Source organism: Trachymyrmex septentrionalis, unplaced genomic scaffold, assembly GCF_001594115.1.
Source record: "Trachymyrmex septentrionalis isolate Tsep2-gDNA-1 unplaced genomic scaffold, Tsep1.0 scaffold51, whole genome shotgun sequence".
NCBI classification, from domain to species: Eukaryota; Metazoa; Arthropoda; class Insecta; order Hymenoptera; family Formicidae; genus Trachymyrmex; species Trachymyrmex septentrionalis.
In genome coordinates this window covers 319,016-331,232 of record NW_017305683.1, presented here as the reverse complement: position 1 = coordinate 331,232, position 12,217 = coordinate 319,016, and the positions used below count along the sequence as shown (strand labels likewise).

General features: G+C 29.0%; 3 protein-coding genes across 3 annotated transcripts in view; 1 reads left to right on the top strand and 2 right to left on the bottom strand.

The window, feature by feature from the left end:
• Positions 1 to 499: 499 nt before the first annotated feature.
• On the bottom strand, positions 500 to 3,667 carry LOC108751724 (trypsin 3A1-like). The gene is made up of 7 exons (XM_018492075.1): positions 3,584 to 3,667; positions 2,969 to 3,134; positions 2,179 to 2,338; positions 1,889 to 2,094; positions 1,248 to 1,468; positions 850 to 907; positions 500 to 671 (listed from the first exon to the last, which is right to left on the bottom strand). Exons 1-7 carry the CDS (start codon positions 3,659 to 3,661, stop codon positions 538 to 540), a joined length of 1,023 nt encoding a protein of 340 aa, XP_018347577.1. The 5' UTR covers positions 3,662 to 3,667; the 3' UTR covers positions 500 to 537.
• A 4,491-nt stretch (positions 3,668 to 8,158) lies between these two features.
• LOC108751725 (trypsin-1-like) lies at positions 8,159 to 10,965 on the top strand. Its single transcript, XM_018492076.1, has 7 exons — positions 8,159 to 8,329; positions 8,769 to 8,928; positions 9,491 to 9,653; positions 9,744 to 9,952; positions 10,135 to 10,337; positions 10,637 to 10,691; positions 10,850 to 10,965. The coding sequence occupies exons 1-7, from the start codon at positions 8,261 to 8,263 to the stop codon at positions 10,963 to 10,965; spliced, it is 975 nt and encodes a 324-aa protein (XP_018347578.1). The 5' UTR covers positions 8,159 to 8,260.
• Positions 10,966 to 11,821: 856 nt separating this feature from the next.
• LOC108751700 (soluble guanylate cyclase 89Da-like) overlaps positions 11,822 to 12,217 on the bottom strand; it is an 11,157-nt gene continuing 10,761 nt past the window's right edge. The window contains exons 12-13 of the mRNA XM_018492009.1: positions 12,031 to 12,120; positions 11,822 to 11,944 (exon numbers count right to left, since the gene is read on the bottom strand). Coding sequence (XP_018347511.1) covers positions 11,828 to 11,944; positions 12,031 to 12,120 — 207 coding nt within the window. The 3' untranslated portion in view covers positions 11,822 to 11,827. The remainder of the gene's footprint in view (positions 11,945 to 12,030; positions 12,121 to 12,217) is intronic.

Sequence of the window (12,217 nt, the reverse complement as noted above, 5' to 3'; positions counted from 1 at the left end):
TACATTCTTTCATTTTACGGGACATTCGTAGCACAAAATATCGCAGTATAAATATTTTATTATATATACTTTGGCGTGTATGGCGATCGTGGCATGGAGAGTTGCATGGCTGCTCTTTATGCCAAAGATCCAAATTCAAATCCTATTACACCCAGAATACACATTTATAAATTTTATTTGATCGTACCCTTTCGAAAGGCAATGACAAATCACCAAGAATATCTTGGCCATGACAACCTTTTCTAAAGACTATTTGGAACCGTAAAAACTGTAGATCCCGTATAAGTGGATATATTGGACTAGATGCATTACATATACATATTAATAATTACAATAAATTAATGGCGCGGAAATATACAGTAATGTTACAATGATTCTAAAAAAATAGTTAGATATAGTATCAAAATATTCTCTTCCTTATTACTATCTATTTCTTTCATGAACTTATATAACGATCAAATAAATATTAAAATAAAAATAATATTTACTGTTTCTCTGATAATTCGCAATTCTCACAAAATAGATAACAAATTTATGTTATTGCCGATGCGGTGGAGGACAAATACATTCGTCGTCTAAGTGATCTTTAAGCCATCCAATATAATTTGTTAGTTTCGTAAATATTCCAGGGAAATATGGTCTTCCACAACCACGTCCCCAAGAAACTAGACCTAAAAAGAAACATAAAAGTATATATTTTTATTTGACCTTTATAAATATAAGACGACTGTATTTCTTTGTTTAACTATACTCAGAAAAAAATTATTTTAATTTTAAAATTAAATTTTAAAAGTTTGAAATTACAAATATATAAAATAACATTTTAATTTATTATTATTAAATACATACCTACTACTTCAAGCTGTCCATAAATTCCTTTAACGTGTAAAGGACCACCGCTATCGCCCTTAAAACAAAAGAAAAATGAAAAATATATTCAGAAATAGTATACGAAAAAATAGTCTATTTTATTCTTTGAAAAAGACATATTTAAATTATTGTTTATTATATTGATAGTTAATACGATAATGTAATAAATTAAACCACGTCATATTAATTTACATATAATATTGAATACTAAAAATTTTATTAACGAGATCTTAAAGACAATATCCGTTAATATTGTAAATAATTTACACACGCCTACACATATGCATATGTACACATGTTTTTTATGCACTAAAGATATTTCTAATTCAAGAACATCATTTGTTTTTATTTATTTCAAACTGTGTATTAATTCTTACAAAACAAGCGTCTCGTCCTACTGTTCCCTCCGGATGTAGTATGTAGCCGGCACAAAACATATTTTCGGTGATACGATCCTTTGCATATCCAGCTTGATCGCATTCCTCTTGTGATAAGATTGGCAGATTGACTTTTCGCAATTCGTTACTTACCGGCTTGGTTTCTCCTGTTCGGCCCCATCCCACTGCAGTAGCGAGCGCTCCGGTATAGTCAATTGTTTCTGTAATATTCAAATTCGAATTAATATCTATTACGACCGATTGCATTAACATAAATTCTATTAAAATTAAATCTGTTATTTAAATATTTAAACATAATATTAGAATTTAAAAACGTATAATAAATTTTTACTTGTTCCAATGAAGAGAATTCCCTATTAATAATTAATAGCGCTCTCGCAATTTATTGATTATTATTTTGCAGACAATAATTAATTTAGATGTCAATTAAGTAAATAACAATATACAAAACATAACAATGCACATACATGTTTGTGTGTAATAATTAATTTCTGAGAAAAACGTATCACATAAAAGGAAAGATTGAGAATGATTGAGAATCAGTGAAACTTAAATGTTAAACTTTTAGTAAATGTAATATTATATTAGAAAATACTTTGTTGATGTTAAAAGTAACTTACTGCTTTCCGGTAAACATGCTGTTCGTACAATACCATTCACAGATACGGGTTCATCCATCTCTATGATTGCAATATCATTATTAAAAGTATAACTATGGAAATTCTCATGAATAGTTGCCGATTTAATACGTCGAACTATAGCGTTTCTGCTTATCGAGGAACGATCGCTATCCATCAAAACAAGCTTGATGGTTTTAATATCAAATCTGAAAATAGTTTTAATTATGTAGATATATTGTAATATAATTCTGGAATTATTAAATATACGATTGTAATTGCTTGACATATACCCTTGCAAGCAATGAGCCGCAGTAAGTACGTGCTTTCGTGTTATTACACTTCCAGCACAATAAAATGTGCCCTTTTTACTCATACTAACAAGCCAAGGGTATTCATAAACGCTAGTAATATTGCCACCAACAATTCTCGTTTTTCTCCCAAGCCCGCAAACTGTAATGCGTTAATACATGAATGTAACTTGAATAATCAATACAATCGGACAGCTTTATTTGATACACGCTAATTATTTACAATGATGCAAAACTAAGGGTTTTTATTTAAAAGGTTTTTATTTAAAAGAATAATCTTATTAAATCGAATCTTTTAATGTCTTGTACATTATGTAAAAACAAAATTACAAAAATGAAAATAATATTTTTATTACTTTAATACGTAAGTTTTGTAGCATCAAATGTATAAAAGTATGCAAAGAAGAATATATTTTAATGCTATATTTTTATTTTATATGACAATTTTATATTACTACAATGTATGGATGCTTTTCATATACACGATATATATTTACTAATTCCATTAATTTACACTCAAATTGTTATATATTTACTAATTCCATTAATTCACATTAAAATGAAATTACGCTTATTATGTTGTACATGTAATAGAAACAGATTATTATCGAAGTTGGAACATGCATGATTATACCTATTGTTGTTATAATATAAGAAAATAAAAGATTTACGAGTATTTATGTTTATGTTCTTATAATGTTCTCTATGTGTTTCTTGTGTAGACTTCTAATTAAATGCATAATTAAACATTAATTCAGATATTTTCATTTACCGCAATCATTGCAAACGTTTGGCTTTTTGGAAGGGAATGTAAGCGCAGGCTCAAAATCGACGTAAGACACCTCATCTATTGTCGAAGGATCAACTTCTGCATTTGTAATATTATAGTGTACTTGAGCATTTGAAGTAGGCAAATCCCGTCCATTGTTTGATAATGTCTATAAAGGAGAGAATATATGAGCACAGATATTTCAAAATTATGAATTCTGTATGTTTTTTTCTTTTGTAAATATCGTATGTCATGATGAAATTATAACATATTGACAATTTATTGCAATAATATTTTGTTCATAACATTTTCGAAAAGAAAAAATATTATTTATGGATTATTTGTACTTTTGCAGAAATGTAAAGAGAAAATAAGAATAAATTATATGAAGGTTAGTAGTCTATTAATGAGTAAACCAGAGTGTTCTTCCTTAACGAGTAAATTTTACGGATATGAAACTTAATATATTTATGGAACGTAATTAAAAATTTTATTGTTTTTTTAAGTTTATTTAAGTGCAAATTTAAACTAAACGAAAACAAGATATTGTCATTGCTACAATTACATTAACGTCTTCTCATAAACGTTGTCCATTTAAATAATAATTGCTTAACTTACCACACGAGGCAATGCATAACAACAACCCAGACAGAGAAACAGCACAGGAATGTATTTCGTTCTTGCATAATCATCCATGTTGTTCACGTGCGGTTTCCAGTTTAATTAATCCTTGCCAATATGCGTAACTTATTTGTTGTTGGAAAATTCGGATCCACGCACGTGCTTACACCGGTACCGTGAAAAGTCTAAAAGTATCTCGGCCGTTTTGCCGTTTTATAGTAAATTATAACTAATGAAAAAGCCCAGCGACGTGTCTCGGTGGGGATCGTCAACCTTGAGTGGTGCGTTTGCATTGGCAGATGTTGCATGTGACAGCCTTTAAATCACCCGGTCGGTCGGTGTACGCGCCCGTTGTCTCACCTGCACAAGTACCGCCTCGAGTACAAGCACAATGAGAGTTTGCGCGTGTACGTATAAGCGTCAGTCTGTGGCGCAATTGACCATCGGCCACCACGAACGTCCAATGTCAACCCGGTCCTCCTCCTCTCACAGCGACCCTTCATTTCAGGGATCCACCGAGACTGGATCAATGTCAATTTCGTCAGCGGATGAACGCGAATGCCACCGCGCCCCACGGCCGTTCCGATTCACTGTCGCGGTATGATAACTACTTCAACAGTGTCAGCGACAACGACGATGACGATAATGACGTCGTTGATAATGATGATGATGATGATGATGATGATGATAATGAAGGCGATGGATTATTACAATGATGAACGGGTGTTGCTAATAAATTACGCGAGCAAAATAATTGCAAGAATCTCACTCGTTACTTTATTATGTTGCGTGCGAAATGCCGAGATTCTTATTTTTATCATTGTTCCACGTGACACTTTCTACAAATACGCATTCATTGAGCAAATTGGTAGCGCTTTTTTTCTAGAAGAAAGTGCAATTTACAATATAATTTTTTTATGTGCAAGTGCTCGGCGTGAAGACTATTAATTACGATTATACACGATGAGACAATATCTCCTGATACGTACAATAATAAACTTTGCAATCAGTTGTGTATGCTTAGGAATAGTAATCAAAAAGGTAATTTAAAAAAATTCAGATTTATACAATTTTACAATATAGATTCGGTATCAGAAAAGAGTAAACGTAATGTAATAATTGTTTTTATTTAACCTTGCGTGTCACACTATAGAAACAACATTACATACTTAAATATGATATACCAAACTTAAAGCCTATGGCACATATAAAAACGTAAGACAAGACGTAAGCAATAAGCAAATTAGTCAATCACAGTAGAGACCGTAAGGCCAGTAGCGAATTCAATGTTACAGTTTCCTTACTACTTACTTACATCTTACTTACATTTTTATATGTGGGTTTAATTCAACTTATAACTTTTATAAAAATAAACATATTCTAAAGAATTTTTTTTCTCAACCGAAATGCCAGATATTAAGGAACATAATGTCGTGCATCAAGCCAATGTATTATATCTATATTAATAAGAAAATTATAAGCAATGCAAAAAGTAATCGAAAAAGTATTGAAATAATACCAGAGAAAGAAGCTGCAGAGTGGCATCGAATTATTAAATATATATAATTAAAATATAAATTTTATTGAATGTCTCTTAGGACCTAAACAATACAAAGTTTAAAATTGTGACATAAGACGTCTTTAAGTCGTCTTTTTGACGCAAAAAATCTTATGACCCGATTTTAGATATTTTTGCTGTCTGGGAAGTTTCTAATATTTGCTCAATATATCATGATGTTTTGTTGTGGTTATAATCAAGTCGATAAATGTAATAATGGTTTGTTCAATTTCAATGCGCTAGAACAAACTTGCAGCGTGAAAGGAAGAAGTTATACAATTTTCTTGGACTCTATTAAGATTGTGGTTACAATCATAAAAATATTATGAGTTTGTGAGCTAATAAAACGTTTGCGGCTTTTCAAAGATTTTTAATCATCTAGAATAAAGGGATTTGTGCAGCAAATGCAATAAGCGATATAAACATGCAAGAAGACCTCCAATTAAAAGTGTCGCAATTTCCTCTACATAAAACTGAATTGATTCCACATTATTATTTAAACTTACATACATATCAAGACAGGTAAAACATCGTATGTTGCAATTTATTAACTTACAGATAATTTTACTTACATGTAATCTTCAGTCAACGTCAAAATTGCAGCCAAATTTGAGATAGGTCTCAAAAAATCAGTATTACGCGTTTCTTTGAAACTTATAAAAGTGTCAAACAAGCCGTCAAACTCTTTAATCACATTAGACTCATTAAATTTATAAGGATTATATTTATTTTTTCTTTTGTTAACATCAGATACAATACTTGTGTAATAAAAATATACATCAAGCTTAACTTTTTATCTTTATATTTTATTTGTTTTACTTGCCATATAGGTACGTGGCTAAGTCGAAAGTAACTTCAATTCTTACTTAATTGTGAGAGCAAAATTAACATTAACTTATTGACTTATTTATTATAGAATATGCATAAAGTTCTACACAAGTAGAAGCTATATCTTTAAAATAATTAGACAAGGAAAGAAATGTTAAAAATAATATAATTTTTTAATTTTTTCTTGAGATGTTATATATATTTATATATAACGTACATATTACATTTACATCTTGAATTGTAATTTTTAAATTGCAATTAAATACGTATCATGATGACTATTAATATTCTATATATTTCTTCCTCTGTTTTTCTCGCGCGCGCGTGCGCGTGTGTGTGTGTGTGTGTGTGTGTATCTGTATTATTTAAACAATTACCTTAATATAATCATGAAGAATTTCACTTCTTTATTATAATTTTTAATGGCTCTTTTGCTATGTTATTTTTACAATCTGAAACTTTACCTAAGAATTACGTACTACTTAGATATTATCTGAGACAACAAATTTCTGCCCGTGAAAAGATTACATCGTAGATTTGACCCTGAAGATACGTGAAAATAAAGCAAGGCTTCTGATAAAGTTAGACATCGAGACAATAAGGTAATACGTCTCGCCCGCATGAGGGTCTCGTTACCTATATACCTTGACCCACTGTTACAGGTTACAGGTGGTGTACAATCTGTTGCCCTGCCGCTCATCTTATCTCGTTTGTTCAGCAATAATTGAAGTTGATAAGTCAGATCAGACGGAGAAGTGCCGATAAAGACAAAGATGGGGACCTGTCAAAAAATCTGTCATTTTCCATATCACTTGGAATATTATGAATACGTCACTGTACACAATATGAAACGCGCGCTTATGTCATGCTAAAGATTTGTAAAAGTGTATCTTTAAGTAAATCAGAATGCTTAAATTACAATGAGATTTATTTAAACTTTCAAATTTACGTTTTTGAAAGTAAGATGTATAATGTACGAGATACTCTTTATTTATGCAATAATATACATACATTTATTCTTGTATATACAAACCTTAATGGCACACTTCATTCGAGGGACATTCTGGTAAACGTTCTTAGGACATATCCTCTGAATGTTGATTGGAACGTCCCTTGAAGATCTGTGTTAGGGAAAAAACATTGATTTTTATATGTTTTTATTTAAAAACTAATTTGTAATATATATGTAATTTCTCAGATCATTCCACTATTATTGCAATAACATTACAAACGTTGCAGCAATATTGCTGCCAGCTTTTTTATTGTATCTGTTACAATCACTACACTTTATTTTTTTTTATCTACAAAAAAACGCACTTATTAATTCCATAACAAAGTTCTCTTTGAACGTACGTCTTAAATATTTAATAAATATTGCATTTGTTTTATATTTAAATCTAAAGAATCTTGATAGAAAATACATTTTTTTATAAACATTGCACATAGAAAAAGGATTTAATAATGTCAGCTAAATATTAGTTGCTGGTTCAAACTTTGCTGTTGTTGATAAAAATTGGCTATTGAAGATAAAATACATTTACTGACGACGTTTATTAGTTAAAATTAGAAGCGTACTTAACTGAGTAGCTAAGTAAGTGGCAGCTATTCGTCACTATTTTAACCGCGTAACCGAACATTCCATTTGCAATTGTTTCTGAGACGCTGCCGGTTGCTATTTTATTTTAGCAGAGAATATTTTTTGCTGCAGCATCTAAATTTTAGCAGTTAATAAATTGAGCTTTGGCAGCAACAATATTAGCTGTCCCTATATAAGGGCACTACTATAGCTATATTTTAGCTGCGTTGACTAATCTTTTCTCTGCGTGTGTTAATTATTTTATTTACGATTTAAAAAAATAATAAAAATGTGGAATGTGCAAAAATAGTGAACAATTTTTCTATAATTTCTATATTATAGCTAATAAATTAATTCTAACTACGACATTCACTTTTGTCCTTTCTTTATTTTAAAAAGAGAAATCATAGGAGAAAGAGAAAAAGGAATTATTTGAAAGATATAACATCTTTAACGAACTTTTAATAGATTTCTTACATGCTTATATTTTTTTGTGATGAATTTACATACCAGTAGCCTAAATTTTCACTTCTGCTACCGGCTTGTCCACTATTCCATATAAATAAAGACGTGACACCAAATCGACGGTTTGTGTGAAAGTATAAGCTGCTTCGGCAGGAAGTGCGCTGTGGATCAGATCGTTTTGATACTTCTTTCAGTGCACAGTAAGAAATAACGTACAGTAGTGCTAAATTTTTAAGTGCTAAAAATAATGCTGTTACGATTTCTATTATTATTAACTCTTGTCGTAGTGGCAATAACAGTCAGCGTTAATAATGAGGTATCATCGATGTGCTGATTATGTGTTGATGATGTAGTGTTTTTGCACATTTACGATTACTTACATATAGATAAATTATTTTTAAACTAATTTATTATTTACAAAATAAAATACGCGAAAGAATATATTAAAAGTAATATGTATATAGAAATAAACGTAGAAACTCTCAGATTTGTCGTATTTTTTAATTTTATGTACTTTTTAACAAATTATTTTTTTAAATAAATAATTCATTAATACTTCAAAATTTTTTAATATTTAAAATTAAGTATCTTTATAGTTAATTTGTATATTTTGCATTAAAATATTTTTTACTATAAGTTTTATAGATGCAGTTAATAATTAATCTAAAAAACTTTTATTAACTTCTATGTGATATGAATATTATTTAATCTATTGTATATATATATAATATAAAAAAATATACTTTAAATTCTAGTTACAATCAAACTTAACTATACGTGTGGAGGAGCAAAATTCGAATAGCACAAGTGGAGTTGATAATGATAAAGGATTTTGGGAATGGCTGTTTGGTTCAGTAACACCACACCCATCAACAAATACAGAACTGCAGCAACCAGAAGAGTGTTTAAAATGCAGTATGTTTAAATTTAAATTTATAATTTTTTGTTAATATTTATGTTTTTAGGTATTCTTACACCATAAATGACAATTATAATTCCTGTCGATTATTTTATATTCTTACACAACGCGCGCGCGCGTGTGTGTGTGTATTCTTTATGTGTACATTTTTATTTCAAGTAATTTTTTATATAACAGTTTAAATACAGCCAATTACAGATTTAGACATCCACTTATTCATGAATCACGTGTGCAATAATATTAGTAAATGTGTACTATAGAGTGTAGAGTAAACGTAAAACGTATTACGTTTAAACGTAATCTGTAATTGATCATATTTAAATCCTTATTATTTCACAAACTATTATTTAAAATACAAATTTACCATAACCTTTTTACTTAATTTTAAAAAAATTTTTTTAGATTCTTAAATGGTACTTTGGCTTATGAATTTTGGGACTCCCTATATATTTTAATAAGATATTATTGGAGAAAAAGAAGAAAACTTTATATTTATGTGTATAAAACGTATATATATATTACATATGAAATAATAAGACACTGATTCATTATTTATAGCTTGTGGTTTAACAAATAAACACAATCGTATTGTTGGAGGCGTCGAGACGCTTGTCAATCAATATCCTTGGATGGTCTTATTGTTGTACAAAGGACAATTTTATTGTGGAGGTACAATTATAAATTCACAACATGTACTAACGGCTGCTCATTGTGTTGACAGGTGAACTGTTTATGTCAATTTTATATATGTATACGCAATTAATATGTATGCATATGCAAAACGCTAAAATAATCAGATTTTTATTTACAGATTTGATACACATAAATTAATTGCTCGAATATTGGAACACGACTGGAACTCAACCAGTGAAAGTAAAACGCAGGATTTTCAAATAGAAAAAGCAATCAAGCATCCTAGTTACTCGAATATTAATTACGATAATGATATTGCACTTCTTAAACTGAAAGGTGCTATCAAGTTCAAAGGTTCGATGCGACCTGCTTGTCTTCCGGAAAAAGGTATTTCTTATAAAGTTTACGCATCTCTATACACAAATAATAATAAAGATTTTATTGAAAAATTATGTTTATTTGTTAAATGATCGATATCAAGTATTTTAGATTTTTAAAAATAGACTTTAAAGAATTAGAAAAATAATTTAAATTTAAATGATAGATTACGAATTAATTATTTTTTTTAGCAAAAACTTTCGCTGGTAAAAAGGGTATAATAATCGGATGGGGTGCTATTAAGGAAGGTGGTCAGGTATCGTACACTTTACAAGAAGTTTTTATTCCTATTCTTTCAAATGCAGAATGTCGCGCTACGAAATATCCAGCATCCAAAATAACCGATAACATGATATGTGCGGGTTTCAAGGAGGGTGGCAAGGATTCCTGTCAAGTAAACAAAAAGTCACATTAATTTTGAATAGTATAAGGAAGTAATATTAAAATATCAGTTATTTTTAAATCATTTATCTTAAATAATTAAATATAAATTTTATAGTATATGTTTTTAAATATAAAAAAACATTATATTTTAATTATGTAAATAATTGATACAATAAAAATATGACAAATAATGCATGAAACAAATAAAAATATCAGGGTAGATGTCTAGCATATTTTTAATAAATATAAAAACATTGTAAAAAATATTAATTTTTAAGAAAAATAACAATATAAATTCTCACATTGTAGGGAGACAGCGGTGGTCCGATGCATATAGAAGAGAACAGTGTTCATCAGGTAGTTGGTAAGTTCAGCTTTAAATTGTATTAATTATTTAATACAGGCGACACGAAATATCGTAAAATTTGAAAAAATTATAAAATGTAAGAAGACATTTAAAAAAAAACTTGGAAAACCAATCTCACCCAAGAGAAAAGATAAATAAAAAGACTAACTTTACAGGAGTGGTATCCTGGGGCGAAGGATGCGCGCAATCCGGATATCCCGGGGTTTATGCCAGAGTAAATCGATACCTGACATGGATTAAACACAACACAAACGATGGCTGTTATTGTTGATATATATTTTTTATACATATATAGACTGATATATTTATTTTAGTTAATTCATTATTTATATAACGGTAAAAAATATGCAAGCTACAAAAACAATCAATAAAGCATACAATAAGATGTACATTGCAGTTCATAATTCTTACTGAATGAGATTAAGGATTTATTACATCATATGATAATTATTTAACATATATTTATTTATTTCTATTATATACATAAATGTACGTAATGTTTCACAACTGTATATATAATGTACGATACGCTCTGTGTCATTTTTATCATGTACACGAATTATATACACACATTGTGTATTCAATGATTAAAAATTGAGGCACGTGCGCCCTTCACTTTGGTTAATATTCATAATATAGAATGTATAAAGAAAGAAAGTGACAAGACTTTCTCTGTTTTTCGCAATCAGACGACTTGGAATTCGACTTGAAAACTCATATATATATATATATATACATACATTGCATATATTTGTAATGTTGTTTACATCACGCAATAAATAATAGATGCAATTTAAAATAGATATACACATTGTGCATTTTGTTATTCATATATATTATTGATATGTATGTTATTGATATATTAAGGTCAATTTTTAATTAATTTAAATACAATGTGTGTGTGTGTGTGTGTGTGTGTGTATATGTAATAATTATTTAATGACAATTATTTTTTTATAACTATGTTTTATAACTACGTAATTTTGTTTACTGTACACAATTAATGCATATGTATATACATTAAGAAATTGTCAACATAGCTTGATTCCTTTTTAATAGATAAAACATATACTAGTATTTCATAGCAGTTACAGCAATAGCGTGGATTTTATTTAATTCATTATTAAAGTACTCTAGATACTAGTAACTAAAAGACCTTTAATTTCGACGGTTTTATCATTTGATATTTCTTCCTTCATTTCATTATTTGCCGTTGATTCCAGCCAATACGTCTCCATATTTCCTTTTCCCTTTATATAATAAATGAAATATAACTCCGTACAGATATACATGATATATAACGTATGATTGATTAATACATTTTCATAATACAAACCTTTATCTTAACAACTCCACGTGATTCGGTATGATAACGTCCTTTTGGTAATAAAGCTTTGGTGCTAGAAGAAATATGCACCTTTCCCGGCTACGCCATACAATGTAATTAAATAGTGTGAAAATAAAAGAATTTAAAAGAGAAAATACAACAGATTTGTAAGGTAATAAATTTGTTAATGGTAATA